Consider the following 27463-nt stretch of genomic DNA (forward strand, 5'->3'; position numbering starts at 1 on the left):
ACTGAAGCAGCAAGCAGTCCTCACTGATTGTTCAGCTGTTTCTGCCTCATATACTTCATTTCTATGTATATTTAAAAATATTTCTATAAATTGCTGCACATATTTCCCATTTTTCCGGGCAAAATATTAAAAAAATGAGGAGTGGCTCAAGACTTTTGCACAGTTTGTTATTCTTCCTACGTGTCCTGAAACCACCTCTCCAGTATTTACTCTGCAAACGTGATCCTGTTTGTCCTTTATGTATCGTACTCCTGTCACGTTTGCTGTTGTATTATTGTTAACATTACTATCATAACCAGGTGAGCTTCATTGACTTCATTGTGCACCCGCTGTGGGAGACCTGGGCCGACTTAGTGCACCCCGACGCTCAGGACATCCTGGACACACTGGAGGACAACAGGGAGTGGTACCAGAGCATGATCCCCCGCAGCCCCTCGCCTTCCACCCCAGAAGAGCACCAGGCTGAGGTGGGACCAGCAGCTTTGGGAGCAGGAGCACCCATTCCTTCTGGAGGAGGAGGAGGGGACAAGTTCCAGTTTGAATTAACTCTGGAGGAAGAGGAGGAAGAAGAGGAGGAGGCAGATTCTGACCTTGAGAGCCCCATAGAGAATGAGTCTCAGTCTGCTGCGGAGAGGCACCGAGACTCCTCCTCCCCATCTCTTTCTCCAGACCCCCGCAGCAGCAGCGGCAGGTACCGTCCCCCTTCGCCTCACCCATCTCGGACCTTGAACCTGGCTGCCATGTCGGTGCGGAGCCCCAGCCCTCAAAGAGCGCCAGTCTCCCCAGGGCGGGAAGGTGCAGACACGGACAGAGAACTGAGCCAGGAGGGCGACGGAGTGGCCTGCCTGCGTTTGGGCACATAATGACCAGCACAACCTGCCCTGCCTGAGAGACACGGGTGCTGGATGTATGTCAATGGAGGCAGGGCAAGCCTTTACCAATAATGTCTGTAAAATCACCACAGTCCCTTTACACTGGAGACACCCACTCTGGAGAACAGAGGAATGTTCCCCCTCTGTTTTAGGTTTCGTTTTTCAGCAGGGAGAATAGTTTTTGCCTATCTTTGGGTGCCTGATAGGCCATCCTGGTTTGTTATAGCTTCAGTTTGGAGAGTCCCAGACAGAAACAAAGAAAACGAAACTGCTGCGTTTATTCTGGGAAGAAGAACGAAGCTGAGGCTTGTACTCTAACAAGAGGTAACAAGGTAAAGGAAATGTCTTCCTTCAAAATAACTGTGACATTTGAACGCGAGCAGCGAATGAGGACCGCAGTGGTGTGACAGGGTCTTGGAAATTATTTTGCACCATAGTTTCAGTTTAAGGTATAAAATTATTGAGTCCTCGTTGGATTAAGTGAGTCTGATTTCTTTAAGAATGATGTGAGAGATGAATCATTTTACCAAATACGGGATGTAAATGAGAAAAATCGGTGGACCTTAACCTCAGGGTATGAAGAGAAACATAAATCTAATGTAGCACAGATGTACTGGGTACCCCCTAACCTGACCACCACCCCAAACAGTCTTTCCAGTTTGATTTACCTCCAAGCCGGACAAATGAGACTTTAACCCATGGTGTGTCTCTACATTTAATCAAAACCCTTTAATATACAATTTGGCAACTTACATACTTAAACCAGCTTGTAGCACCACAGAAACTGAACACTGAAGAAGACTTTACCCCAGTCTCACCTGTTGATACTATAAGACACCACCTGTATAATTAGTTTAAGCTTTATTTTATTTTGTACCTGTAATGACTTTTAATGATGTCATTGTTCTGTTTTGATTTTCGACCTGTTCCTTGTTGTACATTAGCTGATCTCGTCTGTGGTTAAGTGCTTAAAAAGCATTTGTTTTGTTCGGTTTTTTAAATCAGGGTGCCTCCAGTCCGCAGTAGCACTTTACTGTCTCGGCCATTTCAGCTCTTCTGTTCAGTCACAAAAAAAGGGCTTCACCCACTGTAGGCCTGCTGATCACAAAAACACAGTACAAAGCATTTGACTAAAGGTACCAGAAGGCAGGGCGGGAAACTAACCAGCTTTCACAAACTAGCGTCTCAACAAAGGATTTGATGGCGTGCAACAATAATAAAGTTCCTATTCATCTACCAGTCAGATAATATCGGAATTCTAGGACTGCATCTGTTTGTTTTGAGACAGTCCAAAGGTGTGCAAACTCCAACAACTGTAGGTGAAATATAAAACTCAGCCTCCCACCTCTGACCCAAACTGAATTTGTTCTTATAAAAGAATAATGCTGGCAAAAACCTTCTTTTTTTTTAATAATCAGCAAACAATGAACCACAAGTATTGTGTGGCATCTGTTCTATAGATGTTCCATAGATGCACATGCTCCCTAATTATAATTTAGTCAGTTTTCGTTCAATCCTATTTCTACCATCCTGATGAAAATGTGTCCAACAAAGAAACTGTTCATTTTTTAAAGGCTCCCACATGTTTGTTGGGAAACACTATTCATGCAGTCACATTATTTCTGTCTGTACTGCTACAATTAAAATCAGCAGCTACAGCTACTACTGTTTTGAAGCTCTGTGAACATCTATGCTCATTCAAATGTTTTGTTTTGTTTTTAAAACCAACATTTGTGTAGTGCTTATAAGAGATTAGAGAGATTATTGAGGAGATTTGTGCTTATGTCCAGGGAAATTTAAGATTTACTGCTTGTTTCTTGTAAAAGTAACAAGTAATCTACTATATTACTTCTGTAACACGTGTATTCATCATGTCTTTCAGATCAGATAGAATTCCCAAAACTCTCCGAGCATCCTGTTAACTTCCATCCAAGGAAGCCACTTGGATGTTTGACAAACTATCAGTGTGTGCATTTATAATGGCTGACAGATGGAAATTTAAAAGCTTCAGCCATGCTATAAGTCTAGATGTTGAGCCGTCAACCATCTGATCTGAACAGAGCGGGGAAGACAAACCAGCAGCGTAGTTCATCACAGGCTTTGACACCTGTTTGATTAAGTCATACTTGAGCTCAGAGCACTTTATAAAAGAGGCCCTTGCTGTTGATTTTGTTTTTGTAGGTATTTTAGAAAATGTAAAAAATGCCAGCCTTATCCTTTAATGGTAAAATGTTGTTTCGACACACAAACCTTCAAACCTCAGTCAAAAGTAAAACATGTTTACACATCTGAACTAAAGATGCTGCTTCTAAATTGCTTTATTTTCCATAAAAAAACCAACGAGGATCTTTGAATTCTAAAATCCTAGCGGTGTGTTTTCCTACCCTGCCGACAGATACCGATGTAGAGATCAGAGAGAGCTCGGGTGGCAGAAACAAGTCACCTGTAGTTCATCCTAAACAGACTGTGCTCCATCAGCTCTTATTTGGTAGATAGTGCTCGACTGGGATAAATGTGTGCCACAAGTGTTGACAACACACAAACACCTGCCAGCCTACAATGCTGTACATTTTTACACTAGAGATTTTAACCTGATGATTGTATCAAAGTCATTAACTTTATAGTGTTAGTTTTTACAAATGATACACGTTAACAGTATTTAAGGCAAACGATTCAATAGATTTTGTGCAGCTTTGGATCCGTCTGTTCAGTTCTTTCCTAATCAGATAGCTGAGACTCGAGGATGTGTGTAGTTTCAGGTGTTTCATGACTTTGTCTTTCTGTACCAAGTACACATTCAGCCTAGAACAGTGTTTGTCGCTGTCACTGAGGTAGAAAGACCGGGAAGTAAGCAAGCACTACGCAACATACGATGCACTTCCCAGTCAGGCAGTAGTAGAAAACACTAGTCCAACAGTATTTCATTATTTCAGCTAGTAAGCTTTATTGATCAGCCTTACGTGGTTTATAAACGTTTTGAGCCTTGTGCTAAAGGACCACTGTGATGATTTCGAAATGCTGATCCTCAGACTGTTGTTCCATTCATTTTTCCGTGGAGAAAGAGGAAAGTGGGAAAACTGTTGCCAGACTTACATTTTTTGAGAACGTTTACAAAGTGTGCAAAAGAAGATTTTTTTCAAAGGCTCCAGATTTAAAGACAGTTTAAAGGTCTAATAAAAATAATTGTGAGTAGATATGTCATATTAAAAATGTCTCCTATTAAACCATTCTACATTGTAATCAGAGCAGTTCAGTTTTTACAGTAAATTTTACTCATTAGCATATTTAGATATCAGTATCCAGCTGACCACAGATGCCTTCGTATGACAGAAGTGTCTGCATTTGGCTAGTTTTATTAATTATCTAGAGTAACAGGCTGAATGTAAGCCAGTGAACCTCAAAGCCTTTGAGCATCACCCTGAAAGCAAACATTTTCAAAACACTGCATTTTAAACGTCTGTTTTTGTTACATCATCAAAAAACATGTATCATGTCAAAAGTTGGTTTGTGGTTCGTCAGCCATGAGTCAAGATCCTTTAGCACTGGTTGGTTTTGATCCAGTCAAACAGCTTTCTATCAGGAGAAAACCTATTTTAGTTACATGTTTGCATAGTGTAGCCATGTTCACATGACTACATTATCAAAGAGCACAAACAAAGAGCAAAAACAATGGTTTTACCCCCCCAAAGAAGTTTATTATATTTGTACTACATTTAATTAAAGAATAATCGTCCAAAAATGTAAAAACACATTTAAAAATGTGGCTTCTGAGATTAAACTGATTTTTCTCAGATGTGCCACAACAAATAATGTGTTTCCAGTTAGTCATTATTTTCTCTTATTGTAACAAAAAACAAATTAAAAGCTCATATTTTTATCTTGTGTGATACTTTAAGTAGATATACAGCAACAGTTTTCTGACAGCAGGTGTAATTTGCTCAGCACTTAACAGTCTGAGGAGTTTCAGCAGGTTAAACTCAGCACCGTGGCTCTTTGCAGGAAGACGTCAGTGCCATACAGCGCCATCTGTGTCGGTGAGCGGGAGCGTTCCCGCTTCTACACAGAGACTGTGTTGCACTGACACCGCCTCCACCCACGTCCATGCAGTCTTGTTCTTTCAGCCTCTGTGTCGTGCAAACTTCTATAGAGATATTTATTCTTCAGATGTGTCTGTCAATACAAAGTACTGTAACATAGGATGTCTGATTTTATGTTCTGGAGCCTAAAAATCAAGTATACTTCACAAGTATGTATCCACCTGCCACTCCGATGTTTTTGCCAGAGAAATTAAATCTATTTTTGTTTCGCATTTTAAGCCAAAAGAGTCTCGGGAGTTCAGGGTGTTTTAAGTGGAAAATGCCAATAAATTATATGGAAATTTTTTGTGTTTGGCTGCATTTGTTATTATAAAACATATTTGAATTAAGAGACAACTTAGTTATCTGCTCTGTTACACAAGTTATAATACTCTATATGCTTACATTTTCATAGTATTAATGACAACACTGAAACAAACTAAACATTAGTATGGCTAATTTAACGTGTCACGTGCCTGTAGGACTGACATATAACTTTATTTATATTATTCAGCAGAAGCTTCTGTCGAGCCGCACCGGAGCTCCAGTGCAGGCTGGAGGTTTCACCCCCTGTAGAGGCAGAAACATGCACAAAAAGTCAGACGCTAGAGTTTTGTGTTTGAATCAAAGCACTTAATTCACAAATACATCTACTCACCTTGTAGAGATGACAAACCAGTTGGAAAAGGGACGACATTGCTTTGTCTTCATTCTCTTCTGTGTATTCCTGTAATAAGGACAGCACTTAGTCCCAGCATTTCCTTCTGTGAACCCCACAAAAGGTATTAAATTCGCTTGAAATGTTTGATTATCTAAGTTAACCTTTTTAAACTTTGAACCCAAATTATGAATTTTAAACTTACAACTCTGTTCACAGTAATAATTTCAGCTTAGTCATATCAGTTAAGAGTTTAAGCAGCTGATAGGGACTACATGATTTTTGTACTTTTAAAAGAAAAAAATGTTAAGATCTTTTCACTTTAGCTCTTACAGATTTGGTGTAATCTGAATAGCTGTAGAAACTAGAAGTGCAGAAAGATGCACAAGCCCTGTCTGAAAACACAAGTTAGTTCATATTCTCTGCAGCTCAGAATTAATTTCAAATTCTAGCTTTTTAAAATCAGAAGCATATAGAGCTCTCGGTATGTTAAACAAATCTCAGCTTGTGTTTTACCCCATTGAAGGTGATCCAGGGCACATGTGTGTGTGCAGGGTTCAGGGCTCTGGTCATAAGAGCGTTGGCACGCATCAGCTGGTATCCCAGATCTCCTTTGACACACGAGTCAACTCTGGACCAGGGCACAGAGGGAGCATACAGCCAGAGACACTGAGAAAAGAAAACAGAAAACAGAAGAAGCAGAAGGGCAATGACATAGCGAATGTGATGTCACCCATCGGTCCATTCAGAATTTGAGCAGAGCATTTGTGATTGCCATTTTTGCTTTTTGATGTCAGGGGCTGTTGCACTCCTCAGTTACAGAGTAGGCCGTCCTTTTCTCCTTTCATTTGTTGTTTTTATTTAATCAGCATCAGAGTGAACATCACACTGTATACAATAAGACTTGAAACCAGGGATTGAGACCATAAACTCATCAAGAAACAAGTTTTCCCGAGGACGTGAATCAGGTTAGCAGGGGGGTTATTTTCTTGATGGCCTGTGCTGGCTCCTCAGGACTATGAGCTCAGCTATCACAGTAACAGTTGTGATTACTGGAAATAAAAACAACCCTTATATTAAATAAACATTTTTTTCTGAAGTTACTCACAGACTGTGCAGCGCTCAGAACATCTGCAGATGACTCCATGCAGTAGATGATGTGAAATGCAAGAGTGCGTTCGGTTAAATGGAGGATACAGGCCTGAGGAAGAGATCAATCAGTCTAGAAGACCCGGCAGAAAAAAAACAAAAAAACAAAACAAAAAACACATTTAAAGCTTAAGCTGTTCAAACCTCGATCATGTTTCCTCTGCATTCAGGCTCTCCGTGCTGACAGGTGAAGGGAGAGTTTGCTGAGCGAAGCTCCTACAAGAGAAACAAAGCCCAGGTTTATTCAGGTGAAACATCCTCTTTGTTTTTGAATGCTGCATGCATCAACAGAGGAAGGACTGATGGACCTTAGCATTCCCATAGGGCACCAGTGTGACAGCCATGATGTCCTGCAGCATTGTCCAGGTGGGGAAAAGCTGCTGAGTGATAAATTCTCTGCAGTCTGGACATAGACTCTCATAGTACAGTGTGACAGATACTACAGGGACAGCCTGGTTTGGCCTGGTAGCATTAACCTCCATACACTGTTTCTCCACCTACAAAACAACAGAGTTGATGTCATCCCATTTCAGTAAGAATTAAGACAATTAAAAAGTGTCTTTCATAACTGCTTACATGATTTACATTTACAGAAAACACTTTTCTGAAGCTCATCAAACACGCTCACATACAAGTTCAGTGCTGAAGAACATTTCCATGACTTGTACCATGTGCAAGGATTAATTTTTAAAAAGTAACAAATGTGACTTGAACCGTTTTGCAAATTTAAGTTTAAAACACGATCATTGGAAAACTGAAAAGAATAGCTCTTCGGTGCTCTGAGCATTTTCTACATTATTGAAATAAAGAGGAAGGACAATGATTAACATTAATGAAAGACACAAAGCTCAAAATGGTCTAAGGAAGCGTCACTACACATTCATCTCCTCCTCCACACTCTGTTTTCTCTAAACTGATTAGGTGTTTGCATGATTTGACCTCAAGCTGCTCTGTCAGTCACATGAACAACCTCTGGTGTTGAATTTCTGAGGCATGACTCTTATTAATGTCCAGACCAGGGAAACTTTCAGCTCAAAAACTGTCCTCTATAGGTACAACAGTGATGAATGATACCATTTGGGTGCACAGTAGCAATATTAAACATTTCCTCTTGTTTTCCTGCTAGTCCTTTGCTTTAAAGTGTTTACATTAAGAAGACGCTTTCATACTGAGAGGACCATTTTACATTCTGCTGAGTAAAAGCACACGAATAATGTATAAAAATGTAATAAACTTCTTAAATCTCGTTCAGCTGTGCTTACTTGTGCCTAGCCTATACTAAACTAAATTACTAGTAGGAGCATAGATGACCCCCTGTGTGGTCAGACTTACCCTGCATTCTATCGCTATTTCCAGCGACCTACACCACTGTGAGGGAGGGTAGCGACAGGCCGGTTTGGGATGACACATCCCAAAACCGCTCCGTTCAGTATAGACGAGCAAAAGCACAGCCAGGATTCCCGAGAGCTTCATGTTGGCATCTGCAAAGGAATCCACACAAATCTGAGAAAGTAGGACGGAGAATAAGATGCTCCTCACTGGGACCGCCCAATCAGCTGATTGACTACAGGTGTGAATGCTGCCTTCAGTAATCCTCGGACATCACCGTTTCTGGCTCCGGAGTATAAGGCTATGTCCACACGTAGCCGGGTATTTTTGAAAACGCAGATTTTTCTATGCGTTTGGACCTTTCATCCACACGTAAACGGCGTTTTCGGTCAGTGAAAATGGAGATTTCTAAAAACTCCGGCCAGGGTGGATATTTTCTAAAACTCCGTTTTTGCATTTACGTGTGGACGAGAAAAACGGAGAAAACGCAGTGTCAAAGATGTGTGCCTTTTTTGACGTCACAGTGTGCGCCACGTTATTGTTTCGGTGAAATGAATTTCTACAATACTGTTACTGTTAATTGTACTCTCTGCAGTGTTTAAATGCTTACATATACACACACAGTTACTGTCCCTCCACTAGTGATGGGTCGGTCGCGAACGAAATGGCTCTTAGAGCCGGGTCTTTGACGTGAACGACGAGAGCCGGCTCTTTATCGGAGCCCTGTTTTTTTTTTTTTCTTTCTTTCTTTCACCCTCTCTCTCATACTTTTTTTCCGCTTCACTCAGCATGCCAGCTTTGTGCTTTAAGCTGGGAAGAGGGGGAGGGGCGGTAGTTACACTCAGTAGCACAGGAACCGAGCAGGAGGGAGAGACAGAGAAAGAGAGCCAGGAACAACAACGTCACATTAGAAAGGTATAGTAATCATCCACAACTATTTTCAGTTGCAGATGATAAAGGATTCACAAAGTTTATTCATGCAGGTCCATATGACAGAGAATATGCATGTTCTTTTTGTTTTCATATTATAATTTATATTTAATTGTGTTGTGGTTTGCAGTGTGTTGTGTTGTTTCACTTTAAATTTGTAAAAGGAAAAAGCTGAAAATTTAAATAGTTAAAAGTTGAAATGTGAATAGTTGATTTTTGTATTATATAATTTATTTAATACATTTTATGTGGAGTGAATAAATAAAAGTATATTTACGGTGGCCCCTACAGACAAAGTACATACAAACTTCAAATCACGTACGAACCTTGAAGCACGTACAAACTCCAAAACACGTAAAAACACGTACAAACTCCAAAACACGTAAAAACTCCAAAACACGTAAAAAACACGTACAAACTCCAAAACACGTACAAACACGTACAAACTCCAAAACACGTACAAACACGTACAAACTCCAAAACACGTAAAAAACACGTACAAACTCCAAAACACGTAAAAACTCCAAAACACGTACAAACTCCAAAACACGTACAAACACGTACAAACTCCAAAACACGTAAAAAACACGTACAAACGCCGAAGCACGTACAAACTCCAAAACACGTACAAAAGACAACAGAAGTGCTCCAGGATGCTAGGGGCAGTGTTGAACTTTTGTTACCTAGTGGCTACACAAGCCAGCAAGTAAAGGTAGCTCTGTTTTGGAAATTCAGTTCATGCTAGAAATGTGTTTTGGAGTTGGTACGTGTTTTGTCTCTAGGGGCCACCGCCTATATTTATATATAAACATATATAAATAAAACCACTTTTTTTTACATTAGTAATTCCTTTTGTGCATAATTTTATATTATTGTTAATAATAAATTAATAAGCCGGTTCGGAGCCGAAAGACCCAGCTCTTTTTAGTGAGCCGAACCGAAAGAGCCGGTTCTCTAAAAAGAACCGGAAATCCCATCACTACCCTCCAGACATACAACTCGGTTCTGCTTCTATGCCCCAGCTTTGTTTACTATTTCCCACGGAGGCTTCTAGACTTCTGATTGGCCAACATTTCTACACGGTTAGGAATATAGCGCCACCTGCTGCTTTGGCATGTTCCTAGCAGCGTTTTCCTTCATTTATGCCTTTACGTGTGGACGGGATTATTTTTTAAAATGAAAACGGAAAATCTCCGTTTTCAAAAATACCCGTGTACGTGTGGATATAGCCTAAGGGAGTAACAAAATAATGATCTGAAAAGGCTGACAGTTTGATAGGACTTAATATATATTAGTATTTACTTTTTTTTTAAAAAGGCCAAAATTCCAGCTTTAACTAGATAGCCACTAAACTTAAATTTAAAAAAGATACGCAGAGCAAGCGTTGACGTTTTTTTTCTTCTTTTCTTTTCTTGGCAGAGACAGCTAATGACAGATGAAAGGCGGCATCTTGCGCCATCTTCGTGGAGCACCAACCTTGGATTTTGATGTTATTAATTGGTAATGTGTAAAATTCTATGAACTGTTTATGGGCAGATCCACTGTTTGCCTTTTTAAATTCTCACCAATTGCACGAACATAATTTTGAAGCTAACAGTTAGCATCTCTGTGGCTATAAACTGGAAAGTCTGCTATTTTTGCTCTTACTGAGATCAAAGGGTGGCTAACGTTTGCGTTTAAGAGTAAGGCTGTACTGCGTTGGAACTTACTAAGAAGCTAAAGGGTGAAGAGAGTTCAAGAGCAGATAAGTAAGACGGTTGCTCATTGTCTCTGTCAATTTGGCGTTCATGGTGTGACTCATTGATTATGTAATTCACAGGTGATTATAGGACCAAAGCTTTTGTATGCATAATGTCATACATACAGTGCCTTGCAAACCCCTTTCACATTTAAAAAACTTAATCCAAATGATAACAGTGTTGAAACTGAATATGGGCTGCTGCTGGATGTTGACACGTACTGTAACATGCTTTTGACTTGCCCTCACTCACTGGATCTGTACTGTTAACAAAAACAAACAACAAAAAAAATAAACAAATATAATAATAAAGTCCACTTTGACCAGAATATAAATAAGATAAAATGATAAAGTACTCTAGCGTGTATGACAGCAGTCTAATGGCTAATAATCTGTAAGCCGTTACAGATCCATTAATATCGGTGACCTAGCCTACATTAGCTGCTGTTTTGTGACGCCATTTAGAGAGATCCAACAAGGTGCTGAAATGATGGCATTAAATAATACTCCAAACAACCCGTGAAGCTATAATCTTTTATTTGGGATCTGAAAGTGCATACATGAACAGTACAGTTCTGAAGTTGGTAAAGTTGGGGTTTACATTAAAAAAAAAAATGGAGAAGAAGTTTAATACCACTTTTCTTCTATAACTCCTCAAAGGACGCACAAGCTGATTCTGATTCAAGACAACAAGCTGAATGTTATTGCATAATCAATACAGTAAATAAACAGTTACAAGAACAGTATTTTCTCACAGCAGTAGTCGTACAACTAATGCAGCTAAATCCTTTAGATCAGATACAAAAAAAGAACAAGTGTATACAGACACAATGAAAAGATTAAAATGAAAGATACAGAAACATAATTTTAACAAATACGATAATGCATGTGAGCCAGAGACAGAGGTATCGGATCAAATGTACAGCTCATCGTGAGAAAGAAAACAGATATATATTCTATACTAAGTAGTTCCACATCACGTGACCTGCTAGATCTCATCAGGTTACGGCATGAAAGAAAGGGCAACAGCCTAGAGTTTGGGTGAATACAAATATCTCACCAGACTCCTTCCACCTAATCCATCCCCACATACCACCTCCAACTGACATACTTACTAACCTCCATCATAATACTGTACCTGAACACATGCCACACCATCTTTCTTGCCCTACATAACTAATACCTCAACATAACTGTTTCTGCTGTTACTTTCCCATAAACTAATTACGGTAGCCCGATTTTCACTTTCATGCCACAAATCTGTGGTATCTAGCATAAATGCCAACAAACTTTTGGAGGTTTCTGAAGGGAAAAAACAAATATTACTGGTACTAAACCTCCTTAATATGGTTCGCACATACAAATTCAAGGACTACACAGTTCTAAAGGTCAAACGCTAAATGGCAATCATTTGTTTCTTTTATTTAGTTATAAACCTCAGCAGGCTGGTTAAAGAGCCTATCTTTGATAATTAACATCTGTGTATTTGTAAGATATGTGAATATTTGTTAAATTTCTGTAGCTGTGTATATTTCTATTCCTATACAGCAGCAGATAAAACACGGTAATGGTTGTATCATTAGGTAGCAGATCATGATGACACTTCATGATCCCCTGCTGGGATCATTTCACCATCTCTATTTTGTTTTTGTTTGCACAGTGATAAAACATTAAGATACACGAAGAGACAGAAAAAGACCGAATTGTGCAAATGCTAATTACAAAGAGGCATGACTTTGCTGAAGTACAAATCCTATTAAGTGGTCAGCTCAATGAAGATGCCACCAACTGAAGATAAATATATATATATATATATTTTAAAAATCAGTGCTACTGTGCATCAATCTCATGAGCAACTTGACCATATTTACAAATCCCACATGTCCACCTGCCTTAGTAACAGGGTGAAGACAGTCACAGCATCTCCACCTCAAATGTGGAGTTACGTGTGTGCAAATGCTATGCTTTAAACCTAAACTCCACAGAGCAGTGGTCTTTGTGCACATATAACCTGTGTAAATTGATTTCATATTTTAAATTCTTGCTACAAAATTTACCAATATAGCTAACACTTCATTTTTAGAAGTGTTATATATATATATATATGTGTGTGTGTGTGTGTGTGTGTATTAAATAAATATATTGCAGTTATAGACTCAATCTATTCAGTGTGCAAAAAATACAAAAAAGACGATGACGAGATAACGTGGCGGAGGAACGGGCGCCTATTTTGCCTCCTCGTGCTGTCATGTGACGATTGTGGCGCACTCCGTCCGCGACCTGTGCAATGCAGCGATGGACAGTTTACTACTGTGCAACACTATTTCACAGACTGATGTGGTTACGAGCACGACAGACCACTGCCAACACGAAAACATTTCCATTTGCTTTGATAAAGAACTCGTCACAGTTTGACTAATACTGACAGGTGATCGAAAGAGACGCATTAAAGGAAAACTATAGCAATAAGTGCCTAGCACCATTAATGGAGGCTAAACAAAATCGATTTCATAGCTGCTGGTGTCATTCTAATACCAGAACTGGTATCAAAACAGTTTCCAGCCATAAAATTCTGATTTAGTAATATGCATTATACCTTTTAAAACCTGTTACACAATAATAGCATGCAAAAATCAAACATATACACCTTTTCACTACCACAAAGTAGGAACCTGACAGTTTCTCTCCCTTCGTGGCAATAAACAGTCTGACATTTAACTTCAAGTGTACATACGCAATGACAATCAAGAACGTGTGACCATAAAGAGAGAAGTGCATTTTAATGTGACCCGATGACACAAGAAAAAATATATACAGGTCACGATATGTAAAATTAACTCTTCATATCTTTATATATGTTTAATTGTTTCTTAATTCATGGGCAGACCAAGCTAGGTTTATTCACTGCTGTGTTCTCCTCTATAAAAATAGTTTAATCGATGATATCCACAAGCACCACTTCATCTCTGCTCAAAAATTGCACAATCAAAGAAGTCCCTGGGTTACAAACCTGCTACTTATCCAGGGCTGCACATACCTGGATAGATCTGAAATGTAAACAGTTTTAATTTTAAATGATACTTTTATCAATATAGACACAATTTTCTACCGTGTATATATCTCATTTACACTTAAGAGGAAAAAAAACTTCTCAGGTATGGTCTGCTGGTGTGGTTCAAAAAACTAAAAATCATTACCTATCTAATTTTATTGTAACATACTGTTTTTGGTCCCCATAGTTGGAATCTTTACATTATTAGTTAATACCTAGCTAGCGAATATGCCTGCAAAATTCTAGCAGTAATGATAAAAATTGTTACAGCTGTTTGGTTAGTTGTAAGTCTCTATGTTATGTGCTAGGGGTGTTGATATAACCGAAATTTGTTAGTGGGTACCAATCCCCCTTATTTTTTTTATCATTCTCAATCCAAAAAAGTAGAAAATTTAAAATCTAAACTCAATATAAAGCCTTTTAAAAAAAACGCCACAACACACACACTGCTTTCACGAACCAATCATACCTGCTTCTTTTTCCTTGTGTCTTTTGTTGACAGCCACCAGGATCATGGCTAAAATCATTAAAATCATTAACCTTTGTTTTTATAATCAGACGCCATGCGTTTAGGGAAGTAGCAACTACCTTGTTATAAGATATTCAACTAGAGATTGTCTATCTGTTTGGTTCATCAGACTGTTGTTGTCTGCAAGAGAAACATGTTGGTTGGAAAGAAGCACTTAAAGGCACTATTCTACAGTTTGCTATGAACCTGGAAGTCCTGTAGTATAACCTTGTAAGGTCACCTCACATCAGGCTTTTTAACTTTGTTTTTTTATCCCATCTTCCTTCTCTCTCCCCAACCAGTCACAGCAGATGGCCCGCCCCTCCCTGAGCCTGGTTCTGCCGGAGGTTTCTTGCTGTTAAAAGGGTGTTTTTCTTTCCCACTGTCACCAAAGTGCTTGCTCATAGGGAGTCATATGATTGTTGGGTTTTTCTCTGTATGTATTATTGTAGGGTCTACCTTACAATATAAAGTGCCTTGAGGCGACTGTTGTTGTGATTTGGCGCTGTATAAATAGAATAGAACTGAATTGAATTAACAAATCTCCTGGACTCCAACCAAAATCACTTCAAATCAAATGGCTGTTAAATTTAGATTTCTCACTGAGCAGGTCCAAATCCTGTCAAATTCCTTACTGACCCTTATTAAGGTTAGTTTTCATAACTATAACTTAATGTAGTTTTGTAATGTCATGTTTGCGCCTAAGAAGCCTCAAATGTGACCAGATCAGTCAGCATTAAAGCAGTTAGACTAGCCTTTCAACCTCTTGCTCCATTAGTTCTAACTCCTTATCAGAAAATGAAAATAACAATATCATCTAAATGTGAAGTTGAACTGGAGAAGTCTTAAAATACAGGAATCCAATCCTCTGTGTGTATTCAGGCTATCTTATTTTGAAAGTGTTTGTGTGGATGCTCTGGCCTTAAAATAACCATAGTTAGTAATTCAGGGTGGTTCTGTCCCATACTGGGCTTTTTTTCTGTTCATATTGTTGTTGCTTCACTGTTTCTATGCATTTGTTAGATGATTACAAAGCTTAAGAAATCAATTTAAGAAACGCACACTGGTTTGTTTTTGTTCAAACAAGTTAAAACAAGTGTGGTAGAGGTCAGGAGTGGCCAACTATAAATACAAAAACTTGATAGCAGTGAAGCTATTTTATATTTGGCTTCTTCATTAAAATAGTCATTTCTTGTGCTTGCGTCTAGATAAAAATACAGAAACTTGTGCTGGATTGTTTTAGCTTTGGGACAAAAGAATAATTGAAATCAACATTGCAATGACAAATTTTGTTATTTGTGTTTTCCTAAATATTTTGTGCCTTTGCTTTAGTTACTCTTTTAATGGAAGTGTTGTATTCAGAATCCAATTCACTGCACGGCTTTTTGCAACACTTTGGGGAAACGAGTGAGGCTGAGTTCTGTACTAGGACAGTTTAGTTGAGTATTTACAACTGACTTCTGCAAAAGCTTCTGGCAAACTTTAGCTGGTGATGAAAAGTAAATTGACTTTTTAAACACAGAAATTATAATAATAACAAAAGAGTAATAAAATGACTTTTGTTTGGCATAAAAGCAATGTTTAGATTATTATCCAATCTTAGCACTGAATATTTTAGTGCAGTGATGACACTAACCGGTATGCTGTTTTGAGCCTGGTAATAGTGTCTGTTCGGGTGTGTCCACAGTACTGTTACTGGGTGTGTGCTGGTGTGTCTCAGCTGGGCTGCTGGCTGAGAGCGGGCCAGGCCAGGGTTACATTCAGCTGCTGATTGTGCTGGATCAAGGATGTGTGACGGTAGTGAAGGACGAGCTCTCTCAGTGATGAGTACAGGTTGTAGGGCTCAGCGAAGCCGTATCCCGTGGACGTCCTGTAAATTACACAGTGTTTCACTTCCCCGTCCACACTGTATGAGAGAGGAAACTGATTATTTGGTATCTACAGGATTTATCTACAGAGCATCCAAACATTAAGTACCTAAAACACTCACACGACAGAGCAGGCAAAGGAGCCTCTCCGAGTCTGGCTGTCTCTGATTAAGAATGTCCCATCTCTCTTCCCTCTCAGCAGCTCCTCCGCCTCCTTTCGTCTCATAGCACCAACGTACCAGCTCCTCTCCTCCTGGTGGGTATCATCTGCTAGGGTGTATGGGCTAGCCGGTGGAGAGGGAGAGGTATGATGATTTTAAGCAGTTGTGCTCAGTTTTGTTGAGTGTTGGTGTTAGTATCGATCATATGAACCAAAAATAGCAACATGGGTGGCACGATGAGCCACGTATACAGTATGTGTGTTGTCAGTGAACATGCCTTTGTGACATTTTACTCCAAAACTATAAAACATTTGACTAATGTGGCCACAGGCCAAGAGAAAAGGGATACTTACTCTTCTTCTTCACTCCTGATACCGAGCCAGTCATTTATCTGGCTCTGCCTGGTGCCTTGTTGAGTTAGCCAACTGAAACATGGACAATAAACAGTTGGAGTGCTGTTACATGTTTATCAGGGTAGTTTCCAGGATTTTTTATTTATTTATTTTTTTAAAAAGGAACACCAATGAGTAATCAGGCTATTTGATCAGAAAAGCCAAATCAATACAGGGCAGTAAATTGGTGTAGAAAACATCAGCCATGATTTTCAGACTCACTGGCATCCCTTTCATCTAATACGGATGGTATTCATAAAAAGTGCCGCTGTAGAACATTGACTTTACTCTTTAAGTGTTCAGTCCCTTTACTTAAAGAAGGATTGTGACCACTGGTTAAGTAATAGTGCAAATCTTTAAGCATCAAAATATACTTAAAGTGCTAAAAGTAGAAGCACTTATTACAAAGAAGCACACACATTGTATTAGTGGATGATTATTGATTCACTAATGTCACTTTAAAGTTTAAAAAGGAGATTATTTCACCTATATGCTAGAAATCCAATCCAATCCAGATCAACGACATCGATCAAAGGGTTACACAGTAAAAAGAGAGATACAGTATATACATGTTTGTTTGTTTTTTGCACTGCCCAGTAAATTACGTACATTTACAGTTGTGCATTAGGCTAACTATATTGATACTTGTTCAGGTTTACTTCATGTGAAAGGGCAACAGTTGGCTAGAAAGACACGCACTACCAATCAGGCTTATGATAAAGCTCCATACCAAGCATAGTAGAGCTGCACAGCTGTGACAACATGGAGAACAGCTGATTTATTTTCTATGTTTATAACGCAGCTGTGTTATTGGAATGTGATGAAATGTAAGAATCAGATTGAGATACTCGTTTGACTGTGAAGTCACAACACGCATCTCTCAGTAGCTGTGACACTGTGCAGGACACACTGTGTTTTGTCTTTCAGTCCTTGCTTCACTGATGCACCGATTGTAAAATCCAACCCTGACACCAATGTTTAAAGTCATAGTTTGGCCCATGCTGATACTGATCTCTTGTTATTTTGGAAATTTTGGAACCTAAATTGGAACCACTGTACAACAAGCCCAAACATGGGACAGTGAAGGGTTAAACTTACACCAGATATTGATCTCTGAGCTTCCGGAGCTCCACAAGGTCAGGCTTCAGTTTGTTCATTTTCCTGTCGACCTCCATGTGAACCAGTGCCTTGTTCCTCAGTTCCTCCTCTAACTTCTTCTTGCTGCTGTGGATCTCTTCCACCCTCGACTGTAGTTCATCTGAATTGTTTTGAATTCTGGAAGTAAAATTGAAGGAATGACTCAACTAAACTAGCAACTATTATTAATTCAACTTGTTTTTAAACAAAAAGTGGAAAACCAGGTGCTTTGTGAACGTACTTGTCGGATTCTGTACTGCTGTCTAATGTGAGGAACATGTCGATGTATTCCTTGCTGTAGCGCTCTTGGGTTTCACATTCCTCCTCAAAGATCCGAATGATTTCGCTGAAAGCCTCAATGGCAGTTCGCTTGCTCTGCAGTTCCTAGGAAGAAGAGAAAACAAACCGTTTGTTTTTAAGTCTTTAAAGGAAAGGGCTCTGAAAAGAAAAAAGTATAAATTTACATGGTGAAAAGGATTAAGATCATGTACCTGGGAGGTCAGATTCAGCTCCTCGAATAGGCGGTCATATTCTTTGCTTTTTTCTTTGTATTGATCCTGAAATATCCTTAGCTGTTCCCCAGCTGCATCAATGTCAGCTTCCATCACAACCTGCTGCTATATGCACAAAACGGTAAAAAAGGATGATGGATTTAGTCTGGACATTAGCACGGCGGTTTTGTTCCAATACCAGTAACAGACCATGTGGTAAAAGTCTTCAGTTGATTACATCTTGTTGCAATGTTGTTGTAATGTAAGAAAACAAAAGTTCACAGTTAAATTGCCCCAAAAGGTTTACCTGCTGGTTTCTGGATATTGGATAGAGTAACCGTGTATCCAGTTTAGAGTTGTACTGGGCCAGTGACTTCTTCTGGTAATACTGGATCAGATCCGCTACAGAGGAAAAAGCCAGTGGCTCAGAGAAGCCGTACTTGCCCCCATTATGGAAGATTTTAATTAGTCTGTTTGAAGCGTCTTTTCTGCAAAAGTCAAAGGATAGTTGTCCCATAAATAACGTGGTACTTCTTGTCATTTTAGGCTAGCAAGTAGGGAGCTTTGTTCCCCATTAGAGCCTCTCCTGGTTCTGTTTAGTCACTCTCGCTTTTCCCGACAGGAGACTTTTAGATCTCTAAAATGTGTGTGTGTGTGTGTGTGTGTGTGTGTTCTTTCATCCAAATGTAAGATGGATGACTGGAAAAACACTCGTGAAACATCTTGTGGGGACAGGGTGTTATGTTGCTGAACATTGGAGTCTACGCCAAACTCTAATCAACAAAGCTTTATATCTGAAACCTGGTCTGTCCCAATTCCGCTAAAATTAGAGCGAAACCACAAAACGTATAAAGTTACACTTTAAAACCAGTAAAACTAAATTTAGACTCCGAGCCCAGGAAATAATAACTAACCTTTGACTACAATATATATATATTTAATTTGGGGTTAACTTTTTTTTCACGTGAGATACAGACTACTGATGACTGGTTGTAATGCAGCAATAAAATTCATAAAACCTGGTACAGTCTTTAACTAGTTGTGTTTGATACACTTTACGAAAGTGTAGCCATATGCATGCTTGTCACTAATCTTCTAGCAGTTACCTTAATGTCAGCGTGTATTCTCCTTTAATCCTACTGGAAGCATCTCGAACCAGGAATGTACCATCAGGAGTGTTTCTCATCATCTCGTTTACTTCCTCTCTGAACAAATCAAATGGACATGAAGGTTTCTGTTAATTATAACGGTCTGAGGAAGACAACGTCAATAAAATTAGATGTGCTGTAACAGTGGTGTTGGCTGAAAGAAAGAAAAAGTGATAGAAATATAAAGTACCTTGAAATGTTGCCCCAGTACCACTCTGCTTCAAAAAGCTGGTGGTCATCAGCGCCGCAGTCACATTCTGCCATAGCTTTGTATATTTTGTTCTCTGGATAAATTTCTGAAAAGAAAAAAATGCAGTTACATTTTTAAGTAGGATTAAGAATTTTACCTTAATTTGAAAGAAAACTGCTAAGGAGTAAACAGTCAGTTGCAAATATATTGGAGCGCACCTCCTTCCTTGCTGCTGTTGGTTTTTCCTGGGTGAGACGTACCATCATTATGATCATGAGAGGAAAGGTCCTGCAAGAACGCTGCCAGGGTGTCGGACTGCGCCTCACTTTCACTTTGGCCCATTTCACTTTCCAAGAACTCTGAAACATCAACCGTAAAACAACCCAGCGTTACCCTCCCTGCCTGTTCACATCAGTCTGTATGTGGCGATCTGCGCTCTGCAGCCGTTCTGCACACACTGCCGTCCTCCCGACTAGCCGCTGAGAGGTTGATATCGTTGTGTAGCTTATTCTCGCACCACGTGGGAGACCGTGTCTAGACTAGTTCGCTGACAGGTGACAGTGTCTGACTGCCTAAAATACCAGAACTGGCACTCCTCGCTCAGGCACACTCGGCTAGACTCGTCGCTGCTTAGTGCCCGACCTCGCCTTGCCTCGCCTAACAAACAACAGCTGTCTACAGTGAGATGCAATGTTGGCCTGAAGGTCCAGAGCTGATGCTCCACTGTGGCTGCTTGTGATTTTTACCCCTGCGCGTGTGGTTGTGTCAGTGTTACATTAGGGTAGCAGGGAAACGTGAGACCCCGTCTGTCAGGCATATTCCGCAATCATTACATTTATGTGGGAATTCTTTGTGTTTCCCAGCATGTAAACACACACACACATGCAACACGAGCACTGAGTGCAATAAGAGGTGTGCTCTAAGCAGTTGACATAAATCGTCCCCTCACCACTTGTGAAGGCATGCCTGGAGATGCTTGAAATCGTTGCTCCAGAAAGAGCTGTGTGTTGGGGGAATCATACTTATACTGTTGTAAAATTAGAAAGGGCGTCAACTCATTAACCCAGGGTCTACACACAGTGAAGCTCTGTCAAAACTTGCCTTGTATAAAAATCTAATAAAAGCTGTTCAACTAAAAAAAAAGCTGGATAGCAGATGGTAGATTCATTAACTTTAGGAGGTTTCTTTGATTTATTTTCCTCCTCAACGTGGTGTAGCTTGTAATGTTTAAAAAAAACTATAGCAATGGTGTTGTGTTATAGCGTGAAAAACTAAGCCCACCTTTACTGCTGCCATAGGAATTAAGAGGGTAATTGGCAGCTGGGTGCTGCTAATCAGATGCACTTGATTAAGTGATCATCAATGAGTTTGAGCGCCTCTATAAAAGCAGACGTTTTGATAGCTTGCTGGTTTGGCGCATTCGAGTGTGTTGACGCAGTACCACAATCTTCTTAGGAAGCATATAGTTAGGGCTGGACCAGGTGACCCTGAATCCTCCCTTAGTTATGCTGCAATAGATGTAGGCTGCCGGGGGATTCCCATGATGCATTGAGTTTTTTTCCTTTCCAGTCACCTTTCTCACTCACTATGTGTTAATAGACCTCTCTGTATTGAATCATATCCGTTATTAATCTCTGTCTCTCTTCCACAGCATGTCTTTTATCCTGTCTTCCTTCTCTCACCCCAACCGGTCGCAGCAGATGGCCGCCCCTCCCTGAGCCTGGTTCTGCCGGAGGTTTCTTCCTGTTAAAAGGGAGTTTTTCCTTCCCACTGTCGCCAAAGTGCTTGCTCATAGGGGGTCATATGATTGTTGGGCTTTTCTCTGTATCTATGAAGCGCCTTGAGGCGACATTTGTTGTGATTTGGCGCTATATAAATAAAATTGAATTGAATTGAATTGAATTGAATTGAGACATCCCAGCAAATTCGCCCAAGGTCAGACTGCTCAGTGCTCGCAGAAAAGGCAAAAACACAAGTTTGTTTGGAAGGATTGCCAGGAGAATGCTTCTTCTCTTTACCTGATTCCAGTTAAAAGTCAACTGGTCTTCTGGGCTAAAAGTGCTGCTGGCTTTTTTACACTTCTGAAATGCATGTTTTGTTTTGTTTTTTAAATAAAGGCACTGTAGCATTTCTGCACCTTTCAAGGTCCACTGACCTGGGTGTGCCAACTTCCCTAAACAACTGCGTGTAGAACTTGAAATACTATTTGTAGTATTTTTGGAGTTCAGCAGAAGCAAAACAGAGCACCATGTCACTCGGTCTTAGCAGATCAAAGGGTAAATTCTGCCATCTGCTGGTTCCTTTTTAAACTATCCCCTCATGTTTATAAGATTGGGGAAACCTGCAGTCAGCTGGGACTGAAGAAGTGATTTGGATGAGTGATGAAACGTTTCTCCTACTGAAAACGCTATATCCAGATGAACAGAATCAACCTTTGGAGACATGCTCCACATGTTGCAAACTAATCTTAACATTTGGTTTGATAGTGTTTCAACAGCCTCCAAGCTTCCTTAAGATGAAAGTGTTTCAGCCTCTGTCCACTGGCTCCTAATGATTTTCTTTTATCGTGTAATGTAGCCATGAAAATATTTACAAGCTAATAAAAGTCCATATGTTTGGGTCAAACATAGGCATTTTTTAATCCCCAACTTTTTTCAGCATCTTTGAGCCCTCATAGCTTCAACATTAGCTAACCGCATGAAAGCCTCAGACCTGACAAAAACATTTAACCTGTCTGTCTTTGTTTGGTTGGTTTTTAAACTTTACATTTGTGTCAAAGTTTCATTAGCGAAACTTAGCCAGTATAACCTATCACATAGAGTGATGGTTATACACATTGATATTCTGGTTGTTTAAGCTGTTTTCTGGTAACAGGAGAAAACTTAATGTTGAAGATTTACCTTAAATGCACTTTTTTCACATAACAAAGTGGCCGGTCAACAGAAATGATAGACCTCATCTTCTATCCTTCGAGCCTCCTGATTCCTTCTGTGGCAAAATACTTTTTTAATTTGGTCATTTTCACAGAAGTGGTTTTGTTTGTTACCCCAAAAAGAAGAGAACCCAGCGTATCTGTTCTTTTTTGTTGTTGTTGTTTCTTGATCATTCTGTCATATTTTTTGTATAATTGCTACATTCATAAAAATTTATATTACTGTCAAATTGATTTTTGACATTATAAAGCATTTTTATGTTTTAATCTTACCTTGATCTGCTGGGTGAGACTCAGGCATGATAGCCATGGGTATGTCTCCCTGCTGTTGTGATTGGTTAAGCATTGATGACATCACCACAGGACATACTGAACCAGTCTCAGGATTATCCCCGATTTGGTTGGTGTTCTCATTTGTGACGACAGCCTCATCCCTGAGATGGAGCGATGCTAGTGATGACGTTGGGTAATCAGCTGGCTGAAGGTTGTCGTCCTCTGTGCTGTGCTGTAAATTCTGATCTGCCATTTTGAAAGCGCTAACTTAGTATTGTTGTTGTGCAGCTAGGATTTATTGAGAAGGTGAAGCAGCAGGATGTCGGCCCCACAGTGTGGTTGATCACATACTATCAGCTTACAGTTATACTCATGGCTGAGAAGAGAGAGGGTGGCAGTGCAGAGTTCATCGCTGCCCAGTGTTGTGGAGGTAGAGCGTGTTCCTCACCTTGAGTCTTGGTTTTAAGCATATCATATAGTAGATTGATGGCACTGCCAATAGATCCAGTTTTCACTTCCTTATAATCAGTGGAGTTTTCCTTATTCAGGTGCTCTTGTGCTTCATCACTGTTTGCTCAAAGGGGTTCATATCTGGGCGCGATGGAGAACACACTCTACCGATACGAGTGCTTCTTATATACCTCAACACTAGTAGCTAAGCTGTAAACTGCTAAAGAACGGCAGGCTGAAGAAAAACTGCCCAATTTGTGCTTCGAGGACCCGTGCATCATCTCATCTCAGGAAACCTAAATTAGAAAAGGCACAAATTTTCAGTTATTCTGACCAAAATCCTTATACACATTACTTCATAACTATCCTGCAAGCTATACACCTGTATAGCTTACATTTTTTCTATGGATCGGTAAGAGGGAAACTTTCCAGATTTCCTGGGCCAGTGTGCATTAAACTAAGAACTTGTTTCTGCAACCAACAGCAGTGCAACAACATGTAATTTGTACTGTGCATGGCAGGGAAAGGAGACTTATTTAACTTTTTATGAATGATCAAATTCAGATTTATTAACTGGATCTGGGACATCACCTCCCAGGTCACTGGGAGTCACTATGGCAGTGACACAGTGAATAGTCAAACAGACAGTTAGATGTTCATTGGAAGGTTTGCAGTTTTCAAATTTTGAGATTTGTACACATTTGCAGAAGATGCTTCAGTCAAAATCGTTGCTATCTTAAATTTGTTGCAGTATTTAGTTTTTGTGGGGTTTGTTTGCAGCCTTATATCTTTTATTTTGTTGCTTGGTTTGTTTTCAAGAAATTCGTAAGAAGGAGGAATACTGTGACTAATTTTGCTCCGTCTCACACTTTCGTTGTCGCTTGCTCCGCTCTGCTCAGGTCTGGACAGCAAGCATCAAGGCTTTGGTGAGAGTAGCATTGCTTCAAATGTGGTGTGAGCAGATAAAAAAATATGCGTCATCAATTATTTTACTGGTAAATGTAGTCAAAAGTGTGGCAATAACTGCAACTATTGGCAAAGCCAGTGGTTATTGGACCTGTTATTAATACCACTGGCTGAATTTCACTGGCATGAAATGATATTTGGTAGCCTTTTGCCACTGCTAGACCTCTCAGTGTAAACACGTCCTGCACATCGTTGAGAGAAATTTGAGCTGTTTGGCAGTACTGCGAAACTATGCTCTTAAAAAATAATGCCACTAATTCTTTTAACGTTAGGAAAAACCCATTACTTACATATGAAGTGTTCAGTGCGTCAGCTGATGAGTCAGATGTACACATATCAGCTGTGAGGGCTTGAAATGTGATGCAGCATGTGAAAACCAGGCTAAATGTTCATCTCTTACATTTTTATGTGCAGATTTATTGTTTATTTTTTAACTCGCAGATGTTAACTTACAACATCTGTCCCTTGAATTATTGTGTGTTAGAAACAATGTAAGTAGAAATACTCAATCTTGACACATTCATCAATAATGAAACTTCTGATTTAAAAAAATCCTCTAGGTTTACAAGAAAATGGTAAATTGACCACGAATCGCATAACATTATTTCCACAGACCAAATCCTGAAAAGCTGCCTACATTACTGAGGGCAAAATCCCCAGGTTGGGGTTTGGGGCTGTACTTGTTAGGACTTGGATAAAAACGATGCGATATTTGCAGATTTTTGCTACGCGTTCATTGAATGAAATGAATGCAAATGTAATGTATCAGTCAACACTAGTGTGTTTCTCTCATGCACAGAGACACATACACAGACCAGTGGAATCGAGAAAAGTAAGTAAAATTGTAAATAACCATAAAATAAGGGGCAGGGGTCCCGTTGGGTTATAAAGTATATCTTGCATTTTTTTAAATTTATGATTTTTTTTCATTGTGATGAAGTATTTTGACTTGAAAAGCTCGTTAGACAATTGCAACAATTTCTGACACACTCTTTTTTACAGACGTACTATCATATAAAAACATCAGCGTGTATTTTAAAAAATAGTTTTGAATTTTTTTTTTATTGCTAAAATACAAGGCAGTGTGAAATCCTCAGCCCTAAATGGTATCACCCTGAATTATTCAAGAGATACCTGGTGAGATTTAAAAATACATCCAATTAAAAAACATTAATATTATGTCAAATATTCAACCATTTATGTAACAGATGTTCATATGTAAAAGTAGATCAGGCAGCCTACAGTTGTGTTCTTTTACAAGACCTTATTTAAGGGAACTAATATGGCAATATCACATAGTTGACCTCTTGTGTTTATCTTTGAATTAAGAATTGAATTTGTTTGCAAATGTGGCAGATCGTGTTGTGATGAATAACGTCTTTGACAATGAAGAGATTGCAGTTGCTGTCATTGTACGCTGCAACTGGAAAACAAATCAGCTTCATTTAATTTATTATACTAACAAAACCTTAGTAGTTATGAATGTGGTAAAATGAGAAGAGTGATACTTCTCATTTGATCAGATTTTAAATATATATACTGATTTTTTGTCGTGTCAAATTTAGTTTTCAAGATTACTTAGAACAGGGGAAAAAAGCATATATAGTTACTAAATTGTCAAATGTAATGTGTCCAAGTTATGCAACATTACCGACATTACAGATTTTCAGACCATTGAAAATGGCGTTTTACGCGGTGCGCAACCATCATGGATTTATGTTCATCGTACATTTTGTCGATTTCCAGTTGAGATGAGATACTAAACATGATTTTGCCCAAACTTACAAAAGTGTCATTATTGCATCCAGCCAGTTTTGTCATGTTTTAATACTTTCCGGACCCAATCCATCTGGGATGGCACAGCTGTACCATAACCATTTTTTTGGTTCGCAAGTCAGAAAAATGTCCTATCTGAAAAACTAGCAATCTTTCAGTCGTGACCTTATCATTTACGCCACTTGAAACGCCACTGACAGTGGCCAGTTTGGTCTCACAAATATGTTGCATTACACAACGCTTCATACTTTCACGTAGTCTGCGACAGTTGGTAATCAGTCCAACGTCTCTCAGATAGTACTGGAGAAACTGATCATATGTTACTGGTTTGGTAGTTTTTTGTTTTTATTTTAATTTGGGGGAGGGGTTATTTCCTTTTGCAGCTTAGCTTGTGTTTTTAGCGTCTTATCAATGAATGTTGAACCCCACAACAAAAACGAAACGGCTAATATACGCCATTTTTTTCTTCAACGCCTTCAAGCTTCTCATCCTGTACCAGAGCTTCGACAACGAAGAGACGTGAAGACGTTAAACGTTAACAGAACTTTCAAAATGGCAGCTTCTGGTAGAGCTAACGTCCAGAGGACCTGAAAAAATGAAAGATCATTATCAAACTTGGATGTACAGGAGAGTACGCACCTACCTGGGCTCAGACAGAAGGGACCGGGCGACATGGGAAACCAGCGTTTCATCGGTATCCACGAAGCAGCGAAGAGACGTGGCTGGACGCACACGTGGCTCAGATCAAACCAACCACTGTCCTCGGTCCTCACGCCATTCTCTGTCCCTCCATCCCCCTCCAACCGCAACTCATCCTATCCCATACAGCTTCTCCTCCTATGTCCTCCATCTTTTAAAGATCCTCTCCATTTGGTAGTTAATGGTCCCCTCTGAGTGCCATCTTTTTCCCACGCTGTCATTCCTCTGCGTTTTTCCTCTCCTCTTCACTAAAACATGTCCTCTTAAAAAATGAAGCCTTCTTGAGACATTCCCTCAGTTTGATTTTACTTTCACGTGCAGAGCGCAGGAAAAACTCCACTGATCAGTGGGGTGCAGTGAGGAAAGAGAGGGGGGAAAAGTGTCTATAAAAATATAAACAAATATGAAAAGCCTAAATGTACAATGTACATTTCAGAGCTTATGCTGCTAACAGAAAAAGCAAAACTAAAAGAGCAGCACTGTAACTCTTTTGCACAGTTTGACAGCGCGGTGTGGCTGCACACTGGGGGGACAGAAGCATGAGAATGAGTCGGTGGGAGAAAAAACTCATATATAAATAAATAAGGGAAGGATGCCACTGTTGCTATACAGAGCGAGGGGCTTAGTATTCTCCTGAAATCCAATTGGTCGGTTTGTTGCCATGTGCT

General features: G+C 39.6%; 3 protein-coding genes across 5 annotated transcripts in view; 1 reads left to right on the forward strand and 2 right to left on the reverse strand.

The window, feature by feature from the left end:
* The window catches only part of LOC102782515 (3',5'-cyclic-AMP phosphodiesterase 4C-like), an 83166-nt gene extending 77913 nt beyond the window's left edge, over positions 1 to 5253 (forward strand). For both annotated transcript variants that reach the window (XM_087852718.1, XM_087852717.1), the window contains one exon: positions 300 to 5253. In XM_087852718.1, the coding sequence (XP_087708844.1) occupies positions 300 to 863 (564 nt within the window). In that variant the 3' untranslated portion in view covers positions 864 to 5253. The remainder of the gene's footprint in view (positions 1 to 299) is intronic.
* ifi30b (IFI30 lysosomal thiol reductase b) lies at positions 4546 to 8247 on the reverse strand. The gene is made up of 7 exons (XM_006808969.3): positions 8088 to 8247; positions 7064 to 7252; positions 6900 to 6971; positions 6715 to 6807; positions 6123 to 6275; positions 5607 to 5675; positions 4546 to 5518 (listed from the first exon to the last, which is right to left on the reverse strand). Exons 1-7 carry the CDS (start codon positions 8226 to 8228, stop codon positions 5459 to 5461), a joined length of 777 nt encoding a protein of 258 aa, XP_006809032.1. The 5' UTR covers positions 8229 to 8247; the 3' UTR covers positions 4546 to 5458.
* A 3033-nt stretch (positions 8248 to 11280) lies between these two features.
* Positions 11281 to 27320, reverse strand: LOC102784067 (phosphatidylinositol 3-kinase regulatory subunit gamma-like). 2 transcript variants are annotated; one of them, XM_087852720.1, is made up of 12 exons: positions 26740 to 27320; positions 22905 to 23650; positions 19918 to 20058; positions 19700 to 19805; positions 19468 to 19566; positions 18669 to 18849; positions 18362 to 18484; positions 18112 to 18254; positions 17832 to 18008; positions 16695 to 16766; positions 16303 to 16464; positions 11281 to 16218 (listed from the first exon to the last, which is right to left on the reverse strand). In XM_087852720.1, exons 2-12 carry the CDS (start codon positions 23155 to 23157, stop codon positions 16029 to 16031), a joined length of 1647 nt encoding a protein of 548 aa, XP_087708846.1. In that variant the 5' UTR covers positions 23158 to 23650; positions 26740 to 27320; the 3' UTR covers positions 11281 to 16028. The 2 variants fall into 2 exon arrangements, with proteins under 2 accessions (XP_087708846.1, XP_087708845.1); XM_087852719.1 differs by having other exon boundaries at positions 18362 to 18487.
* Between the last annotated feature and the right edge of the window lie 143 nt (positions 27321 to 27463).

Source organism: Neolamprologus brichardi, chromosome 15 (genome assembly GCF_056152115.1).
Source record: "Neolamprologus brichardi isolate AB-2024 chromosome 15, ASM5615211v1, whole genome shotgun sequence".
Classification (NCBI taxonomy): domain Eukaryota; kingdom Metazoa; phylum Chordata; class Actinopteri; order Cichliformes; family Cichlidae; genus Neolamprologus; species Neolamprologus brichardi.

Excerpts from the sequence above, each read along its gene's own strand:
- ifi30b (XM_006808969.3), bottom strand. The coding sequence starts at position 8,228 with ATGAAGCTCTCGGGAATCCTGGCTGTGCTTTTGCTCGTCTATACTGAA. Across the intron at positions 7,253-8,087 it reads AAATAGCGATAGAATGCAGG|GTGGAGAAACAGTGTATGGA; the intron begins GTAAGTCTGACC and ends GTTGTTTTGTAG. Across the intron at positions 5,676-6,122 it reads CCTGGATCACCTTCAATGGG|GAATACACAGAAGAGAATGA; the intron begins GTAAAACACAAG and ends TCCTTATTACAG.
- LOC102784067 (XM_087852719.1), bottom strand. The coding sequence starts at position 23,157 with ATGGCAGATCAGAATTTACAGCACAGCACAGAGGACGACAACCTTCAG. Across the intron at positions 19,567-19,699 it reads TACTGGGGCAACATTTCAAG|AGAGGAAGTAAACGAGATGA; the intron begins GTACTTTATATT and ends TGATTTGTTCAG. Across the intron at positions 16,465-16,694 it reads ATCAGGAGTGAAGAAGAAGA|CCCATACACCCTAGCAGATG; the intron begins GTAAGTATCCCT and ends TCCACCGGCTAG.